Source organism: Selaginella moellendorffii, unplaced genomic scaffold (assembly GCF_000143415.4).
Source record: "Selaginella moellendorffii unplaced genomic scaffold, v1.0 SELMOscaffold_53, whole genome shotgun sequence".
In the NCBI taxonomy this organism is placed as follows: domain Eukaryota; kingdom Viridiplantae; phylum Streptophyta; class Lycopodiopsida; order Selaginellales; family Selaginellaceae; genus Selaginella; species Selaginella moellendorffii.
Genome location: NW_003314314.1, coordinates 465572 through 485491, shown reverse-complemented (window position 1 = coordinate 485491; position 19920 = coordinate 465572). Strand labels below are relative to the sequence as shown.

At 44.8% G+C, this 19920-nt stretch overlaps 4 protein-coding genes across 5 annotated transcripts; 1 reads left to right on the top strand and 3 right to left on the bottom strand.

Moving 5' to 3' along the window:
* The first annotated feature begins 1929 nt into the window (after positions 1-1929).
* On the top strand, positions 1930-4959 carry LOC9635964 (transcription factor bHLH49). Of its 2 annotated transcripts, XM_024687380.1 has the most exons (10): positions 1930-2244; positions 2586-2663; positions 2727-3523; positions 3601-3831; positions 3907-3972; positions 4035-4103; positions 4171-4242; positions 4300-4506; positions 4567-4642; positions 4705-4959. In XM_024687380.1, the coding sequence occupies exons 3-10, from the start codon at positions 2747-2749 to the stop codon at positions 4740-4742; spliced, it is 1536 nt and encodes a 511-aa protein (XP_024543148.1). In that variant the 5' UTR covers positions 1930-2244; positions 2586-2663; positions 2727-2746; the 3' UTR covers positions 4743-4959. The 2 variants fall into 2 exon arrangements, with proteins under 2 accessions (XP_024543148.1, XP_002982358.2); XM_002982312.2 differs by having other exon boundaries at positions 2586-3523.
* A 122-nt stretch (positions 4960-5081) lies between these two features.
* Positions 5082-7922, bottom strand: LOC9635963 (ruBisCO large subunit-binding protein subunit beta, chloroplastic). The gene is made up of 15 exons (XM_002982216.2): positions 7899-7922; positions 7648-7845; positions 7445-7570; positions 7250-7387; positions 7099-7194; positions 6802-7044; positions 6508-6742; positions 6280-6449; positions 6155-6232; positions 6023-6094; positions 5865-5969; positions 5715-5807; positions 5568-5660; positions 5355-5487; positions 5082-5276 (listed from the first exon to the last, which is right to left on the bottom strand). Exons 2-15 carry the CDS (start codon positions 7843-7845, stop codon positions 5260-5262), a joined length of 1797 nt encoding a protein of 598 aa, XP_002982262.1. The 5' UTR covers positions 7899-7922; the 3' UTR covers positions 5082-5259.
* A 4574-nt stretch (positions 7923-12496) lies between these two features.
* On the bottom strand, positions 12497-13696 carry LOC9635962 (40S ribosomal protein S5). The gene is made up of 5 exons (XM_002982215.2): positions 13498-13696; positions 13276-13403; positions 13039-13182; positions 12774-12977; positions 12497-12702 (listed from the first exon to the last, which is right to left on the bottom strand). The coding sequence occupies exons 1-5, from the start codon at positions 13576-13578 to the stop codon at positions 12648-12650; spliced, it is 612 nt and encodes a 203-aa protein (XP_002982261.2). The 5' UTR covers positions 13579-13696; the 3' UTR covers positions 12497-12647.
* LOC9660852 (alpha-glucan water dikinase 1, chloroplastic) lies at positions 13696-19876 on the bottom strand. The gene is made up of 33 exons (XM_024687381.1): positions 19761-19876; positions 19412-19718; positions 19290-19331; positions 19111-19223; positions 18963-19041; positions 18813-18904; positions 18617-18755; positions 18228-18554; positions 18054-18164; positions 17910-18008; positions 17703-17837; positions 17557-17645; positions 17365-17499; positions 17146-17308; positions 17005-17094; positions 16764-16949; positions 16648-16710; positions 16536-16598; positions 16418-16477; positions 16217-16369; positions 16069-16152; positions 15841-16017; positions 15673-15779; positions 15404-15617; positions 15239-15345; positions 15059-15191; positions 14883-15008; positions 14717-14827; positions 14560-14658; positions 14328-14501; positions 14181-14273; positions 14003-14118; positions 13696-13943 (listed from the first exon to the last, which is right to left on the bottom strand). The coding sequence occupies exons 2-33, from the start codon at positions 19661-19663 to the stop codon at positions 13739-13741; spliced, it is 4137 nt and encodes a 1378-aa protein (XP_024543149.1). The 5' UTR covers positions 19664-19718; positions 19761-19876; the 3' UTR covers positions 13696-13738.
* Positions 19877-19920: the final 44 nt, after the last annotated feature.

Below are 19920 nucleotides of genomic sequence, written 5' to 3'. Positions count from 1 at the left end.
CTCCCCCCTCTTTGTTTTTATCTTTTTTTCTAGTGAAGAAAAAAGGGAGGGTGGCATTTGTCAGGGTGGTGGATGAGCAATCTATATCTGAAATGATGCTTGATCTTCTCCCTCCCCCTTCCTGCCTTTCTCAGATAGATTTCTCTCTTGAGAAACCAGCAACTAATCACCCACACTCAGAAGAATCTATCCTGCTTATCCTCCAAGAGTGAGCAAACAAGTTTTTACCTGGACCACATTGGGAAGAAATTGAATGTGGTGATCAGAAAGCCCCAGAAACAGCAGCCCTATACACAAATGCAAACAGTCCCCACTGTGAGAGACAAAGTCCCCACTTCCCATCAATTGCCAAGTTGAGGCATCTGCTGCAGTTGGGGAGGAAGTTTTTTCTCTTGTCCCTAGGGAGAGAGAGGAAGGTATGGCTGTATGTGGAAATGTATTTCCATAGCCACATACACGTCCAGCAGCGTAGCATAACTGTATATAGAAGTGTATTCCCATGCACATACATTTGTACGCGTCACTGACCGAAGTAGATAAAAGAAAAGGGAAAGAAGGGACAATTTCTTTAGGGCAGTGTGAGTTGGTATTTCTTTACAATAACGCCCATACGTCTCCCACGCGTGCCTTCCCTTCTCCCTTCTGCCGCTGACGTGACAAGGCGAGATTTTGACCGGGGCCCCGGACAAAGACTGGCCAGGCCTCGATAATGCTGGCATTCAAGCGGCTTTGCCCGGTACTGCCCCCGGCATTTTGCTGCCAGCGTGGCAGAGGCCATTTAGCCATTTGGCTGGGTCCACTGTACAGGCAAAAAAGCCCACTGGGAGAGTGACGTGTGTGAGAAGGACGTCATCAGAGAGAGAGGGGGAATCGAACCCCCATCTTTTCGAGAGGCGCGCCCCGACACGTCGGCCATGAGCTGGAGGCGACGTGGAGGTGCGCGGGCCTTGCTGGCGCGCATATGACATGGCGATGCGGTAAAGCCGGGTATTGCGCTGACGCAGTCCGGCGGACGTCAGCGGACCTCGTAGCTTATAATTGGCCCCAGGTCACGTGAAGGGCTGACACGTGAGCCCGGGTGGCCCAAAGCCCGCTTGAATTTGGCCACTGGCCTTGCCACATAGCCGACAGCCATGTCAGTCTGTCCGGGCCCACCCCTGGGAATTGTACACGTAAGTAAAAATGGTAAAGTCACCAGGTAAAAGGCGCCACTTTTTTTCAGATGAAAGCGATATTTGACGGCTGCGATTGAAATGGCGGTTACGGGTTTAACGTAGTTAAACCCGCTAACTGCCGATGGAATATTCGCGGGAGAATGCTATCGCTACGGAAGATACTGTCTGGATCAAATTGCCAAAGGACAAATTCCATAACTCCAATGGGTTGGATTGTCCATGTGAGACAGGGGGCTTCTCAATCTCACATAGGAGTTCCAGTATTTTCTCCCCAGTTTTTTAAAGGCATTCATGCATTTGAGCCATGGGCAGGAACATAGAAAAGCCAAGCAGCGATCAGGAAGGGTAACGATGGTAGAACAAGAATTTAATATTGATAAACAATAAGAATATCAAACAAGAAAGGATGGAAATTGTTTTGATTAAACCTTTGTACATTGGTGCACTGCACATTAATCGCTCGCAGTGAGGCGTGCCGGATTCGAACCCGTCCTCCCGCGTGCGGTCCCCCTTCCATTAAAAGACGCAACGTGGCAAGCTCTGACACGTGGCCCCACGCCACTGGATGCATTCCGACAGACATGGCGCTTATGGGCGCCCGCCACGTAGGCAGCTGTCGCGGGCGTTCCGCATTTCCGGCCAATCAATGAGACCGGTCAACATATACGGACGTCCCGGAATATTCGTTTGTACGGGCGCCGGGATGCTCGCGGCGGTGCCGTACTGGTAGAGCCACAAAAGCGAGGGCTGGGCTATGCGTGTCTTTGTGGAAGAACTCGTTAAAGGCCCTCCCCCATTTCCAGGGTTTTTGAGAAGGCCCTTTTGCGCCTCCCGTGGTGGACGATCCCGACGGGCGGCTTGCGCCAAGATTATCGAGGTCTGTCGTCTTGATTCGAGCTTGATTCATCGCCGGGAGCTCCCGCGGCTGTGGATTTCCCGGAAATATTCGGCTCTCGTCCACGATTTCTCCCGCATTTCGGCGATTTCTCCCGCATTTCGGCCCCAGGGGTAGCGCCGCGAGCCGGCATTGTGGAATCGATCCAAGATATGTTCACGGATCTTTCGACAGGTACTTCTTCCTTCTCTCGATCTTTTTCCCGAGTTTGGATGGCATAGCCTTCTCTCGTGCCTGGCCGTGTGAATTGGGACCTGCATTGTGTGTGGATTTCGCTACTTTGCCGCCGCGACGATTGCTTTCCTTGCCATATCTTATTTCTCGCCTGTGAATTGTTTGTTAGTGTTGGCTCCCGAGGGCTGTCTAGAATCAGTGAACAGAACTGTTCCATTCTCAAATTTGGAGTGCTTACATTTGTTTGGTGTCGTGTTCCCAATTTGATCTTGGAAACTGGTTCTCTGGCATTGATGAAAGCTTAGTTTTTTTTTTCCACGCTTCTGACTTGGGTGACACAGGGTGAATGACTGCAACGCATCAGCGATTCAAGAGTTGTGAAGGCTAGCTCGGAGCATCCGCTTGGAGAGCTGAGCTTGGTTAGTTGCTTTGTGCCTCCTCCTCCTCCTCCTATATGGCCATGGCTCACGTTTCGTCGTCAGAGCACAAAGGATTCTCGTATATGAGGAGCTCAGTCCCACTCTCCAGTACTATTGGCGCGGATTTATCATCATCCAAGTACTTCATGGACTCGAGCTATCCATCAACCGACTGCCCGGTTTCGTGGCCAATGGGGGCAGCAGCGCCGGGGGCGGAAGGCAGCGCTTTCGGCCCCGAGTTTCTGAACGCCATTGGCAGCGGTGACTGGCATCAGTTTGTCGACCCAAGCATCTCCTTCTCGTCGGCGATGCCGGCCAGCAACGCAGTCGTCTCGGCGAGTAATTCCGAGGCTAGCAAGCATCCCGGCAGCAACTTAACTTATGGGCCTTCTTCGCTCGCGTCGAGCCCGAGCCAAGGGATAGAGAGGGCTCCCTCGAATGCCTGGGCGACGTCGAATGGCCTGAGCTTGACAGTGGATCCTTCAAAGGGTGGCCTTGCTCTCCAAGGGATTTCGTCGCAATGCTTTGCGGATTTTCCAGCGGATCCTGGCTTTGCGGAGCGTGCTGCCAGGTACTCGTCGTTCCACAGCGGTGGCGGGTACGGGCAGCAAAGTCCCAACAAGCTGTCCAGGACGTCGAGTATGAGAGGCGACAATAATGCGGCGGATGAGGGCGTGAAAAATGCGCTAGACGAGGGCAAGCTCTTCAACAAGCTCCATAAAGTCTCCCAGGAAACTGGCTCAAGTCCCACCAAGGAGGATTCTTTCAGCTCCGCACAGAATTCAATGGAGCAAGGCAACAAAAAGAGAAAGACCAGCGAAGACAAATGCAAGGATGCTCCAATCCGGAGAGACGTAAAGGTACTGCATTTCTGAATGATGCGTGAGTGGCTAGAACGAATATAGGCTAACTTTGTAACGTTTCTGTGGATGTGTAGAACCCCGAAGGCGAAGAGACAAAAGTCAAGCGCCAAAAGGCATCCGAGGGGTCCAAGGAAAAGGACGAGGCTAAAACAAAGACGGAGAGGAGTAGCAGTGAAAACTCTGGCAGCTCGAGCCCAAAGTCCGTAAAAGAGAACTCCAAGCCCCCGGAGCCCCCGAAGCAAGATTACATTCATGTGAGAGCTCGAAGAGGCCAAGCAACTGACAGCCACAGCCTTGCCGAAAGAGTGAGTATATCTCTTTTTTGTTTCTGCATGTAGTGCGGCGAGAATCTAATCTAACATGAACTAATGCACGTACAGGTTCGAAGAGAGAAGATCAGCGAGCGAATGAAGTTTCTGCAGGACTTGGTACCAGGTTGCAGCAAGGTGCTGTTTACATAATAATGTAGGACAAGAGAAAAACTCTAACGCAAGTTTATTCTCTTCAGGTCACCGGTAAAGCTGTCATGCTCGACGAGATAATCAACTACGTCCAATCTCTACAGCGCCAAGTCGAGGTACGGTGGTCTCTCAGCTGTAGCCTAGTGGATCATTGGAACTAAGCCAGGCTTTTCTCTTCCACAGTTCCTCTCCATGAAGTTAGCCGCGGTAAATCCCAGGCTAGACATCAACTTGGACGGCCTACTAACCAAAGAGGTGAGCTTGGATCACATACGACCATCCCGATCCCAGCCTTACTGATTGCATTTACAGGTGCTCCAAGGCCGTGGATCCACTTCACCCATTGTTCTAAACCATGATATGAGCTCCACATACTCCCACCTCCAGCAGCTCCAGCAGGCACAAGCGGCCGTAATGCAACTGGGAAGTTGCGGCCTCGATCTCAGGGCCTTGAGCAGCACAGTGGAGAATGCAATCCGGGCTCCAGGGGAGGGTGGCTTTACAGATGCGGCATCTCAAGTAAGTCCTTATCTCCTTCCAGCAAAAAGCTCATATGCTTCTTTCTTCTTTTTCTTCCAGGCATCTAGTGTCTGGGACGGCGAGTTGCAAAGCGTTGTCCAGATGAGCTTTGGAGCACTATCTCAGGAGCTGCAAGGTTGGGATCTTGGCTGTAGATCTTTTGCAAATTGGCTCTGACTCTGTTTTCACAAATCTCAGTGCAGCTACCCACAGGGCACATGAAGGTTGAGATCTGAGGATGGAATGGTTTTGCAGAAGAAATATCAGCAGGGTGGTGATTCCTTGTTCTTGTGATCTCCAATGTTGGTCCAGAAGAGGAACCTTTGTCACCACAACCAACAAAAAAAGACAGGCATGTACACTCACCACAAAATTTTTTAACGGTTTTTCTTTTTGTCTAAAAAATATTTATGGAATTGTTTCTCTCATCCAAAAATGTGTTGAAGTTTCTCCTGAAGCAGAAATTAAAAACAAGAAAAAAAATAAAAAAAATTCAAGCCTTTTTTGTCTAAAATATCTATGAAAATTCACCAACATTTTCCTCATCCACAAAAAGGTGTTGAAGTTTTTCTTCATTCACTTCAACAAACAAAAATCTTTCCATTCAAGGCCGTTATGAAACTGAACTACAATAGAGAACTGCAATAGAACTGCTGTGTTTGCTTTGCTCGCAAAACTTGTTTGATACTTCTTCCGCACGTACCAAAGAAAACAAAAAAAAATCACGATAGAAACAAAATGTGTGGATCCTGCTTAGTAAGGAGGATAGCCTGCAGCCAAAACCCAGAGATTCCATCACTCACAATAGCCCAAAAACCAAAAACAAAAGGAAAGAAGAGACAATGTACCTGAATTGTCCATGGCCATTCCTTGCGCAGCTCCAGTGGGAATAAACTCTTCTTTGATGTCTACTACCACAACGTCCGACGTAAGAAAGGTCTTGGCCACTGATCCCGCGTGTTCAAGGCAGCACCTCACCACCTGAGAGAACGAAACAACCAAGAGAAAATTTATCGCTTTCTACTTGAAACTCTAGTGTGTTTTTTTTTCTTTTTTCTTACCTTTGTGGGATCGATAATTCCTGCCGCCATGAGATCCTCGTAGGTTCCTGTGGCTGCGTTGTAGCCAAAGTTGAAGTTATCATTGGCCAAAACCTGGAAAATCCATGCATGCAAGTCGGTAAGCGCATGAAACGAAGTTTTGCCAACCTTTTCGACGACCACGCTCCCGTTCACTCCTGCATTCTTGGCGATGAGTTTGATCGGGTAGCCCAAGGCGCGCTTGACAATGTCTGCGCCAATCTGGCAAGCGATTCATCCAAACTTGTCAAAGAGATGGCGAAAGCGCTATATCCTTACCTTTTGCTCCTGGTTTTCAAGCGTTTCCTTGATGGCATCCACTTTCTTCGACAGCCTCAAAAGAGCTGTGCCTCCACCAACAACGATGCCTTCCTCAACAGCAGCCTGCGAAAAGCGAGGAATTGCAGAAAAAACGGGTGACAAGACCGGTATATTACCTTTGTTGCATTTAGAGCGTCCTCCACTCTAAGCTTCTTCTCTTTCAGCTCGGTTTCCGTTTGAGCTCCCACCTGCGCGAATCAATGTCAGAAGAATTTTTTCCGGAAACGGCAAAAAAAGCGATGTCTTACAGTCACAACTGCAACTCCACCGGACAATTTGGCAATACGTTCGTTCAGCTTCTCCTTTTCGTAGCTTTGTTCGGCAACCTACAAACATAAGTTAGCTTCGTGACAGAGAATAGAAATAACAACACCTCCATCAAGTTGCGAATTTGAGTAACGCGCTTTGTGACGGCCTCCTGTGTGCTTCCATCCCCGACAATTGTCGTCGAATCCTTTGTTACCACCAGCTTTGCAGCAGTCCCAAGGACTTCACGGCCAACTTTATCCAAAGACAGCCCAACTTCTTCCCGCACAACCGTGCCTACGATATACAAATCGATAAGCACAAGCCTCTGGAAAACAAAAAAAACTCTCCTTACCTCCAGTGAGGATGGCAATATCCTCGAGATACTGAGTCTTCCTCTCTCCAAATCCTGGGGCCTTGATGGCCACAATCTTGAGAGAGCCACGAAGCCGGTTCACAACCAGAGTTGCAAGTGCTTCTTGCTCGATCTCCTCGGCCATAATCATAAGGGGGTAGCCCCCGCGAATTGCATCTTCCAGGATTCCAATCACGTCTCTCGCAGTAGCAATCTTCCTGTCAACCAGGAGGAGCTGTGCACGCATCTCTTCATCAGCACGGGAGCAAGCAAGAACCAAAAACAGATCTTTACCTTGCAATTGTCGTACTCTACGGCCATCTTGTCAGTGTCCGTGACGAAGTAGGGAGACATATAGCCGCGCTCGAACTGCATGCCTTCGACTACGTGCAGTGTGTTCTCGGCACTCTTGCCTTCTTCCAAAGTGACAACGCCTTTCCTCCCGACTTTGTTCATGGCCTCGGCTATCATTTTGCCCACTTCGTCATTGTTCCCGGCGCTCACCGTAGCAACATCTGCGAGCTCGCTATCCTCGACCTGAAAAGAGACTTTTTTCACTTGACATACAACTTGGAATCCGGAAAAGCAAACCTCTTTCGAAATCTCCTTCAGCTCCTTCACCAGAGCTGCGATGGTTTTGTCAATTCCCCTCGTGATTTGAATAGGATTCGAGCCAGCAGCCACAACCTACAGCCAAGCAGAAGGCTTAATGAATCTGGAAGAACAAAAAAACGAAAAAAACCTTGACGCCTTCGGCAATCAATCCTTGTGCCAGGATCAAGGAAGTCGTCGTCCCATCCCCAGCCAAATCGTTGGTTTTAGAAGCAGCTTGCCTCACGAGTTTCACACCAATGTTCTCAACCGGGTCTTCCAATTCAATCTAAAATACATTTCCATCAGCAAACCACAGCATCAACAAGAAAGACAAGACACATACTTCCTTGGTCACCGTGACACCATCGTTGATAATCTTTGGAGAACCATACTTACTCTCGAGGACGACATTCCTTCCTTTGGGACCCAAAGTCACTCCAACAAGATCCGCGAGCTTGTTCACTCCAGCCTGTTTCGCAAAAACCCGATAAGAAAAACTCGCCAATGGCCCAATGCCAATCCGAGAGAGAAAGCTTTTCTGCAAACCTGGAGTCTTTTGGTGGCTTGGCCGTCCTTGTTGAAGACAAGCTCCTTGGCCATTGCGGAGGTGCGCACACAGCTCTTGTGTCGCCATTGCCTTCGCTTGGGGAAGCTAAGTCCCAGCGGAGAAGCCGAATTGGAGCCGGAGAGGAAGGTGGAATTGAGGGCTGTGAGCGCAGCTAGGCTGGTACTCGCGCTCGCCATCTACGCACCAATGTTTAGAAACCTCTAGAGACCACAGGAGAAAATATGCTCACCTCAAGAGCCCTAAACGTATCCTGTGCTAAAATATCTTTTCACCCCTTGGATATACGCCTGGTTTCTTTTCGCTCTAAACTAGTGATTTAGCTTAATAAAAAGGGAGTGGCTTTCACCTTTACGTATTACACTATTGGTATTTGCGAAATCGTTTAGATTTTTAAAGCAGCAACCTTGGGTTTTATAAAAGTTTCATGCTTTTTAGTATCCATGTTATCAATAGCATTGGAAATTAAAATCAGAATGCTGACGATTGTGGGGAATGATGTTGTGACTATGGCCTCTTACCCTCTAAAGGTGAGGGCTCCCCACTCCATTAAGATGATTTTAATGAAACTTCTTGCAAAAATCTCAAAGTTTTCAAATAGCTAGAGCAGTTGAGCTCACAATATTCACTCTTATGAGCCATTTGGCATTCAAGCACCAATCTTAGTATATGGATACCTCTCAAGACCTTAGCAATGATATGTGCTCTTTCCCTCTAGCCTGGATCTTTGCAGAGAATACTTTGATTTCAAGCCCTTAAACATATAAGGAGTTTTAATCCCTTGCTGCTAATATAAAAACTTGTAAACTCATAGAATATTTTATTATGAGACACCAACTTTATTAGTACAATTTTGGTAGGATATTTATTCAGCTACTTTTGTTTTGGTAAATCTAATTAAGGCTTACTATAATGTGTGTGAGTAAGAATAGGTATATTAATTGGGGTTTAAGCCCTTGCTTATATACAAAAATGGATGGACTAGATTCAATCCCAAATGGACAATCCATATGCTTTAGTATTAAAATTAGTGTATTACCTTAAGCAGAGTAATATATATATATATATACATGTATTTACAAACCTTACACCATCTTCCCTTCCGGAAGATGAAAAGGTGATGATAATAAGTCAAGTGGAATATCTAGAGTTTCTATTGGATAATTATAAATTACCACAAGAATTGTAAACTCCCACAATACCACCAATAAAGTTGTTAATAACCATGACTGAAATAAAATTTAAAACCATGGCATAAGTATCAGCCGATTATAGAATCCTAGCGAACTAATTGCAACTCTAGATATACTTCCCAAATGCTCAAACCAATCATGCAACCATAACTTTGAATGGAAATAAAGGACTTTGAGAGCCATTACAGTCTATAGAACATCATTGTAGCAAACAATATATCATGTCTCTAAATCTGTATGTTGACAATCTTCCAAGACAACCATTAACTTGGACTTAGGACCATAAGTAAAACTATCATCCTCGTCTAGCATTGTATATGTGAGATTGGACTTACTCTATTCATCCTCCACATCCTTTTTATCCCTCCTCGAAGGAAAAAAACATTGACTCTATTCGAACTTATTACGCTCATTATCACTTTGCCATCTATGTTCGGCCTCACTCCACTATTGCATCTGTTAAGCCTTATTACGTTAGGGTTAGATATTTTGTTCAGACTCTCTATACTCGTTCTCACTCCATAATTTATATCATTAATCCTCGCTCCACTACCGTATTCACTCATCCTCACTCTATTGTCGGGGCCAAACTCCCATCCATCCCCTCTACCCCCTCCTTTGAAGAAAAAAAAGTTTGAAATATTAGGGCAAAAAGAAGAAAATGAGAAAAATTGAGGAAAAACAATTATGAAAGAAGAAAAAGTGGATAAAGAAGCATTAAAAGAGGAATTTAAAGCACCTAACAATGCAGAAATGAGGAAATCAAAAGAAAAACATATGCTCAAATCTTGGAAAAATACTTTAGCCACCACAATATAAGTACAAGATTCACACCACTCAACCTTTTCAACACACAACTCAACACTTAAAGACAAAAAAATCAATAACAATTTCCACACTCTCAAAGGAATATATAAACTTTTCAATAGTAACAGTAAAGCAAAAACTCTCAACAACACTCACAAGTGGGAATATATAAGTAACCAAAGGGAATGACTCGAGAAACAATCCATAAGAGTTCAAATATAAAGGGAAAGGGCCCATAAACAAAAGTGCATCCCTTTTCTTAATCAATTAAGAGTTTTAGATATTTAGGGTTACGCGTCCTTGGGTTTGAATAGTATTGGGTTGGGTGACCTCCCGGGAAATCCAAACTCAAGAGCTTACAGAATATATATTCAACTTGAAACTCTAGCCAAAGCAATTTAACCCTTGGAACAGGGGAATACTCAACACTAAAATTAATCAAAAACTCTACCAATGAAACAAAAGTAAGATTCTTAACTTCATGGACACACTCAACATCCAAATCTCAACACTAGAATTGATCAAAAACTTTGCCAATGAAACAAAAGCAAGGGAATATTTAACATCAGAACTAATCAAAAACTCTGCCAATGAAACAAAAGCAGGGGAATATTTAACATCAGAACTAATCAAAAACTTTACCAATGAAACAAAAGCAAGTTTTTCAACTTCATGGACACACTCAACATCCAAATCTCAACACTAGAACTAATCAAAAACTTTGCTAATGAAACAAAAGCAAGATTCTCAACTTTATGGACACACTTAACATCCAAATTAGTATGAGGAGGATAGAAAATACTCAACTTAACACTAGACTAAAAATGAAAATCACAAATAATTGATGTGCTAGAAAAAGAAAACACTGCAAATGATAAAAAAAATATTAAGAATATAAGAAGGTGGCTCAGACCGAGAAATAAGAAAAGGTTAGGAAAGAGCAGAAGGGAAAGAAAAATGATCAGATGGCAGATTGAAAAATTGACACCTATCCCGTGAAATTTCCACTTCAACTCCAAAGCTATCTCCATAATAATCAAGCTCATCATCACACTCTAGAATCCACTCAAGCTTGTATACATTGTCTTCCTATAAATTTAATCCTTAAACATTCTTCAACAATTAAACTACATCATCTATAATTTACTAATCAATGTCACGATCACACTCTACATCAATAGAAAATGGTAGAACACCGAGAACAAGACAAACTATGTAATCATGTCCCATGGAAGTTGGAGACAGCAACATATCAAGAATAGGCACAACACCAACATAATCACATCCCATAACACAAAAAGTTTGATCCAATAAAGTAACAATAGTAACCTCAAGTGACATATTCCTTGATTGATGACGGCGTGGCATGATAGAAGAAAAGCATGCAATGAAAATCAAAAGAAAGAGCAAATCTAAGCACAATGATAGCTAAAATTCTAGATTTTGCAAAACATTAATATAGATCTAAATCTAAAAAAGAATGAAGAAATAAGAACAAAAAAGCACAATCCTAAACACTAGAGCAAAGCATTGCTAAAAAACTTTCCTTTCATGATTTATACTTTGTTTATAACTATTTATATTATAATCACAGATAATAACTTTGAATTCTTTTAAATCTATTATATTCTACTTAATTTAGTCAAAAACTAAATAAGTGTAGTATATATGACATAAAATTTAGTCAACTGTTAAAATATTATGTATGATATAATATGATCTGTGAGTTAGAAAATATTGTTAGCATTTATGATGATTTGTTTCACTTTTGGCATGTGCATCAAAAAAATAGAGAAATTGAGAATTTAATGCATTTTTTAGAAGATAAATATTGATTAAAAAAACTTTTGAAATCCTAGCAAATATTGACGAATTCTTTTTATTGAGTGGCAGTTAGGAACAACAAGACTCTCCACTTTCTTGCCATTGATGCTTTCCATATACCATAAAATTTAGATATGAATCTTTGAAATCTTGGGAATCTTAGGATATATAAGGATCAAATAGGTATTAATTGCCTGATTTTTTTAGATCGTTTAAAGGGAGAAATAGAGTGTGGTATTAAAGCAAATGGTATGAATTTGATTCTTATTTATTAGTAACTATTTAAAATATAATAAAATATGTTTTTTGTCTTGAAGGCATATGCAAAAGCAAATAAATTTCCAAGAGATATTTGGATGCCTAATTTTCAGTGAATTTCAGTGATTAAGTTTTACCTTGATCAAACCAGATTTCAAACCATAATTATGTTGCAATCTAGACAGATTTCCAAGCTTTCGAAAACATGTATAAAGACTCGTTAAGCTTTAGAAAACATGTATAAGGACTTGCAACGTGGAAGCCCGCGTGGCAAAAAGGACTTGATGATGTGGCGAGACAGTAAAAGAATTCTAAGTCTCCGTGAGATCTTGATGATCCCTCACGCATTTTCATCCTCAGTGGCTCTGGCGACACCGCCTGCTCCCGGTCCACTAGAATCTCAGCACGCCCTCCGCCCGGATCACCTCGCCATGCAGCCGGATCATCTCCTGGTCGCTCAGGGATGGAGATCTTTTTTGCCACCCCGCCACCACCGCCACTGCCGCACCGCTTCCAATTTCCCTACCGCGGCCACTTCCCATCCGCCAGCCAAAGCTTCCACGGCGCTGAAAACCATGTAACCATCCTCACACTTCCACATTTTATCCAAGAACACAGCCAGGGCTTTGCTCAAGCACCACCTTGGGAGGCCCTTACTTTTATCTCTTTGAAGGCGCGATCGCGCCAAAAGCACCCAAAGAACACAATTTTCATACTTAGAAATCTTTTTGGCACATCCTTTCGCCACGTTGCAAATCAGAATGAGTTTTAACGGGAAAATAGAACATAGGCTATCCAGAATATCATTTCACCCCTCTTGGTAATATAAGTCAAGCGAACAAAGCCAAACCAGCGAAACGAAACGAAACGAAATCAAAGACCTTGAATCGAGCTTCCACTCATCGCATGGTTTTGGCGACGCGCTCGATCTCATCCTTCCTCCTCACCGCATAGCTGCAAGCAAAGATCGCCCTCAGTCGAACAAGAAGAAAAGGAGGAGGCTTTGAATCTCTCATCTCTTTCACCTGTTGGACGATCCTTTGGCGGCGTTGATGAGCTCGTCCGCCAGACACTCGGCGATGGGCTTGGCGGTCTTGAATGCGCTCTCCCTCGTGCCGGTGGCGATGAAGGCCAGGGCTTGATTCACCCTCCTCAGCGGCGACGTGTCCACGGAGCTGCGCCTGGCGACGCCTCTCGTCACCAGGCTCACCGACTCCTCGCGAGGAGCGCTGGAAAGATCGATCAGGCACACCAAAAAGAATTCCTATCCAAGAAATGCGCGTGCCATACCAGTGCTGGATGGCGTCCAGGACCACTTTGATCGGGTTCTCATCCGTGAGGAGATGGATAATCTCCATCGCGTACTTGACGATCCTCACCGCCATGACCTTCTTTCCGCTGTTGCGGCCGTGGAACATGAGCGCGTTGACGAGCCTGGCGATCAGACACAGAGAGATCAAGAACATCGCTTGACTTGATCGATCGAGAGAAATCTTGCCAAGACCGAGGGAGATTTCGAGCACGCACCTCTCCACGATCGGGCACCGCCCCTTCTTGAATCGCTTCCTCGAGTAGCGCCCGGCGGTGCAAGGGACAAAGCTTCCCACTTTGTGGCCATTCACGGCGATGTAGTCCTCGAGGCTCATGTCTTCGATCTGCGATCGAGCAAGAAACAATGCAGATCATCAGATCGATCGATCGATCGATCGATCGACCGGCGGCAGCAAGAAGCAAGAAATTCCACAAAACCTCCGCAAGATCGCCATAGCTCCACTTGCCGAAGAGCTTCGCCTCCGCTGGCATCGCCGGCAGCTCCATTGCTTGCGCCATCGCTGTCCCTCCCGCGCTCTCGCTCTCTCCCGCAAATTCTAGCCTAGCTCTCTTCTCTCTCACGCGCCTGGCTTTCACGATACCGTACCGTCCTTTTAGTTACTTGGCGGTCTCACGTTTTACCACGCCGTAGTAAACTCTTAACTTTCAATTTCTACTCTTACATTTGAGGTCTCGTTTGGACAACGTAGAGCTCTCCATCTTTGATACACCCTTCTATATCTTGAGGAGTTCCATAGACTCTCTCGATCTCGGCTCCGGCGCTAGCGATGTTGGATAGAATCGTCTTCTGGAAACTCGCATCCAGGAGTAACTTGTCCGTGGAGTAGTCCACCACTCGCTCTTCTTCTCGATCCATTGGAACGCTGTTGTTTGATCATGGCTTTAGCTTTGCTCTTCAATGGAAAAGGAAATGCGAAGTTACCTGTCGTATAAACCAGCTCCGGCATAGCCTTCCAGATCCTCTCCATTGGAATCGGAGCGAAAAATCACCGAAGGCTTGATGAACAAGCCATGTCGCTTGCTGGGAAATCCTAAGATCTGCTCCAACAGAGAATGCAATGCAAGCTTTACCAAGAGAAAAGACGAGAAACTTCAGTTACCTTTGGGTTTTTCAAGTCTGATTTCTGCGTGACAAAACTCAACGCACGGCCTTGGTATGCGCCAACCAATGTCTCTCCCAATCCCTTGACGACCTGGAAACAAGTTTTTTTTCTAAAAAACATGAAAAACAAGCTTGGTTTCCTTACCTCTGCGTAGATTTCCGAGGCATTCCCATTCGAAGGATTCGTAGTGTGGATGACAAAGGCATAGTCCGCGCAGATAATCTGCTGAACTAACACTGCCATGCGAAGATGTTCGTGATCTATCTTTGCCTTGCGAGTGCTGATAAAGGCCCTTTCGTTCCATTTCGACGCCCACACCTGTTTGACCAACGCTTCAGCACGAGAGGAAAAGAACAAAAGGAGAGAGGGGACATACTCGTCTGATGGCCATCCACGCCTGCTCCCATCTATGCTCGCCTTCGTTACCCGGCCATGGCATGTTGAAATTGATCATTGTAGTTTTCAGCTCCTCAACCTGTTCGAAACAAAAGAGTCAAGAACTTTAGTATAAGTGTCGTGGCAGCCGACTTTACCAGTTCCGGTGGAGCCTTGAGCTTCAAAATAGTGTCGCGAATTTCTTTGAGTTTGCTCAAATCACCGCCGAGCAGCGGCTTTTTAAGCCGCTCAACTTCTGCGGAAACCTCCTGCAACGAGGCAAAAGAAAGCGTCAACCTGAAAAATATTAGAGCGGACCAGTACCTTGTTGATACTGTTTGAAAGCACTTCCTCGAAAACTCCAAATGGCAACGCAACATAAGTTGGAAGTTTTATCCACGAAGGAAGTTTCCCTCGCAGGTTTGCAGTGTTCAAAGATTTAGCGCCGACCTGTTTCTAAATGCTGTCAACAACGAACACAGAAATGGATCCTACTTTACCAGCTCAGGCGTGAATTCATCGGCCGTGACCGCGTACTTTCCCATGAATCTCTTGGTTTTCAACACAATGTGCGGGGGTTCCTCCTCCACTGCTGCAGCAACGTCGCCTGACAACTCCGTGTCGCTCACCTTACTATGGCAAAACCAACGTAAGAAAAAGAGCCTTGTCATTCGTACTACCTGTACACGATCTCAGAAGACGCAGTGAGCTGCAGCTTTAAAGCTTTGCCTTCCAACGAACGCAGGTCCGTTAAAATGTTAGGATCGAAACATGTCGCGAATAAGACCTATCATAAGCGAAAAATCAGAGTGACTTTTGAAGCATCCTGAAACTCTGGCATTTACCTTGCTGTTTCGTGCACGCACAGATACATGAGAGAGCACGTCAGGCATATCAGGAGTTAAAACTGCAACTGCGCCATCAGGAATCTCTTCCTCCCCTTTGACTCTTCCGGATATCAGTATTGTCGGCTTATCATAAACTTTATCTTGCACGTCACCGAGCTCATGTACTACCGAGACAAAACCTTGAACATTTACTGGACTAATAACTTGCCAACTGTATGGAAAAAAAATTGTAAGACAAACATGCATAGAAAGAAACAAAAACACACCTTCCTAAATGCGCTGTACTACGCAAAACCGGATCTAATCGATTGAGAAGAACAGAGAGAGACGCGGCTGAGCCCGCTCGTATCATCTCCTCTGTAAAAATTTCCATCTGACACAGAAACAACATTCCAACATTTTGATCAGGAGTTAGCATAAAAGTAAGTACATACGGCCCATTGTTCGACGCCAAATGAAATACCAAGATACTCAGCTGTCGGCTGCAAAACCTTTTGATAATGCTCTACTTTATCACCAAGAACAAGACGAGTGCGATCAAGAACTGATTTCGCTTGTAACGCCCAGTTTTCGGCTTTAGAGTTGCAAAGCTTGATGATATTGTACCAATCCTGCAAAGGGAAGCTGTTAGAGGACATTTTTTCATAAAGTAAAGCCTCTACCTTTAAACAGTAAACGAGCTCTTCATTGCTATCGCTTGACAGACACAAGTTTTCCAGAACAAGACAAATTATGAGCATCATATCCTGAAAATGTTTGAAAGATGTTTAGCGAGGGAAAATAAATGAGTGCATTTTAGAGCTGGCTTACAGAGGGGCTCGCTTTACTCAATCCTTCCAAGCCTCTTTCTACTGCAGTCCGCACCGTGGAGTCCAAAGCAAGGTCCAAAAAAATGATATCTTTTAACCTGTTATGAGGTTTCTGAAGAGTTGGGAGTAACTCCCTTCGGGATTCCAATAAACCCTGCACAGAAACATGATCCTAACACCGCTCCTTACAGGAAAGACGAACCTCAAGAAGTGGAAGCACGTCCCTGTCTTCAACATGTTGCATGACAAACCTTAACAGTTCCTGGAGCGAATCCACGTGAGTGAATCAACCAGAAACGAAGAAAACTCATGATTATTACCGGCAACGCTGGGGACAGACCACTAATGGGATGCACATCAATTGTTTTCATGAAGTCGTGTCCCTGTTTCAAGAAATAAGCCAATCAAAATGAGAGCACACAGAGCTATTACCTCTGAAGAGTAACCCATGCATGTTGAGATGGCGGACTCTAGATCTGCACCTGAGTGAACCGCCTACACAGTAAAAACGGAATCAGGTAGCTACTCAAATGCAGCCTGCAACGTACCTTCAAACTTCTCATATACGCTTTCAAGTCTCGAAGTAAACCATCCTTTTGGTCTCGTCTTAGCCTTGGTTCTGAGACAATCGGTCGGTCGTAGCTTGCCAGACGTTCTTTTGTGACTCCGTTGTCGTTCAAGGTTTTCCAGTACACATCAATATTAAAATCACTTGAGATGTAGTCCAAGAGAGCCTACAGAAAAAATTCGTTGTTCAAACATATAAGTTTTTTCTGATAAGGCACTTACCTGGCAAATAACAACATCGTCAGGACTAGTATTATTGTGCAACTTTTGATGCCATTCTTCCATCATACCGCCTTTGCAATCGTTATTCCGCTGCATTTTTAGACTATTTCAGCACGCAAACAAAGACAATATCAACTCTACCTGTATAACTAATATTTCATCCCGAATCCGTTGGCCAACGTCCCCTTGTGCACCTCTTCCGACGGTGCTTAAAGTTAGTCGGACAAGCTCCCGATTATGGGGCTGCTCCACGTAGATTGCCTGAAGTAAGTCTGTTAGTCGGTCTTGAGCAGCGCTGATTTCACTGCAGCCAATTATATAGTGCATAAGCATATTGTTATTTGGAAATTGTGTACTAACCGAGGTTTCACATTGTAGTTTTTATTCCAAGTCAGTTGGCGCATGGCCATGTAACGCAGCCAAACAAGAAATCCCGCAATTACAAGTTCTCCGCCATCTTTTGAGCGCTGCAACAAATCTGCCATTATATTGTACCTATAGGAAACTATAAAAATTATGAACAGCAAAAACTTCGAAAGCGGAGGATAGAACCTGTGCATCAGCGAACGTTCCGCCTCACTTTCCAAGCTGGCCATCTCATCTAGCAACCACTTCGCAGTGCCTGAACCATCTAGATTTCCCTGGAATAAAGAAAGAACACTAGCTTTCAGGATTAAAATTACGATGTACAAAGCTACCTTTGCTTCCTTCTTCTCGGATGGTTGAAGAGGGATATAGAAGTCCGAATCATTAAGTTTAATCCAGTTGCTTCCCGCTCTTACAACGAACGGCATTCCAAGGAATTTTCCTTTCCCAAGATCGATTTCCAAGGACTATAACACAAGAGTGAGCAAAAATTGACGATTGAGCAAACTTATTAAGGAACAAAACAAATGCTGCATTACCTGCAAAGATGTGTCACCGCCAAATTCTCCTTCGCAAGGCGAATCTACTGCTTCTTTCATGTCCTCAGATCCAGGAGGATGCAACTCTGCTGGCGGCCTCTGCATTTACCCAGAAGGTAACTTGAAATCTGGCAAAAGTTTTACCTTCCACTCTCTTGGATTATCTTGCGATAATGACCAGTGAATAGCCACAGGCTCCTCAAAGTCAGTCGCAATGGTCACACGAACATTTCCATCAACCTTGGTCGCAATAGTCTATTCTACATGCACCACAATTTTCTCATCAATAACAAGGTAAGGAAAACTTGACGACCTTACCATAAGCTCTTTGTTGCCCAGCTTAAATACTTTTTTGAAAAGAACAGCATCACCCGCTTCTTCCGCCATTTGTGACAATGCCGACTCCAATTTACTAGTTTCTCGAGGTGTTGCAGATACAGGTGTACTCTCTTCAGTTTTACCTGTATACTTGTTAATAAGCTCTCCAAAATCTCTTTGCTTCCTTGAAATCCTGCCCCCGGATCCCCTTGAAGCCGGTTTTGGTGGAGCCGAGTTGCTTCCCTTCAGCTTTGCTCGAACACTCTCGATAGTTGCACCATTAGCAACCTCTTCCTGAAGTTTCTTGCGCGCATCCTCGTATTCTGACTGACATCAACAGAGCATGTTTTACGGCTGATTTTCCAAACAAGCACGAGGCATTCATCTACCTTCTCTTGTTCAGGTGTGTAGTTTTTTTTCCCTTTTTTTTCCCAATTAATAAATGCTTGAAGGGCAATGAGGTCTTCTGGTATATATACCTGTGAGTGAGGAATGTCCAGTCGGAAATTCTTGCCATTGAGCTTGAACCTGCACAAATCAGAACGTAGATTTCCTTAGAAAACGTTAAAGTCTGCTGAGCTTCACCATCTGTCAGTCGCATCATCCCGCAACAAAAACTCGATCGTCTTCAATTCTTTGTCGGGTACTTCAACCTTTAACGTATTGACATCACCAGACTGCGAGTGGTGATCAAAAACTTCCTTTAACAGACTCAGCCACAAAGTTTAGGCTCACCGTAACAAAAGGCGACTGCAACGCAGTATTATTGAAATCCCGTGTTCCAGGTGGTCGATGCGACGGAAGCCTCCACTTTCTACACGTGAACCCCACAGCAAACATGTGAGAAACATAACGAGGCAAAACGAAACACGGCAGAACTCACCCATCATTTGCTTTAAGCGCGCCCCAGTGAAGAAAGAGAGATGTGGTATGGGTGTTGTGAACTTGAAACTCGACATAAGCTGGGCCGCCATCCTTTTGCACACCCGTTTTAATCTGGAATGAGGTGAAAAGAGTGTGTGTGTGTGTGTGAGAGAGAGAGAGAGAGCTTTGCGTGCTTACCTTTAAAATGCCACCACCATCAAGATTGAAATCTTGAGAGATCTAAAAAGAAAGAACACAAACAGTAAAAGAGAAAGAAAGAAATCATCGTTAGAACTGACCAGGAGCAAAGTTTTAAGTACCTCTGAAGCAGCCTGTGGAACAAAAATGGTAGCTCTCTTTCTTCCGGAATCTTTAAGCCTCCTGGAATTGGGGCTGGCTCCAAACATCTTGGACAAAAATAAATCATCGCGCGTGCGAGATAGCATAATCCGCGAGGACTGGATCCGGCAAGCGCATTGCCGCGGATTGATCGATCTCAACGCCACAAGCGTCTGATCACTGAAAATGCGGCACGAAACGCAGCTCGTCTGGAGGAAACCGTAACACTGCATTCTGGATTTCCGAGGAAGACGAGGGATTCTTGTCACCGCGGCATCGCTCTAACAGCTGAATCCCGACGTCTATCACATCCGAGCAGATCAAAGATACCTGGATTGATCGCGGCGACAATGCGATGACGCAGCAAGTCCGTCCCCGACCGCGAGATCCCCCAAGCTATGGCGCTAGAGAAGATCCCAAATAAGGCCACCCTTACAGCCACAGAATCCCACGGAATCCTCTCAATCAGAGTTTGCCACGCAAATTTTTA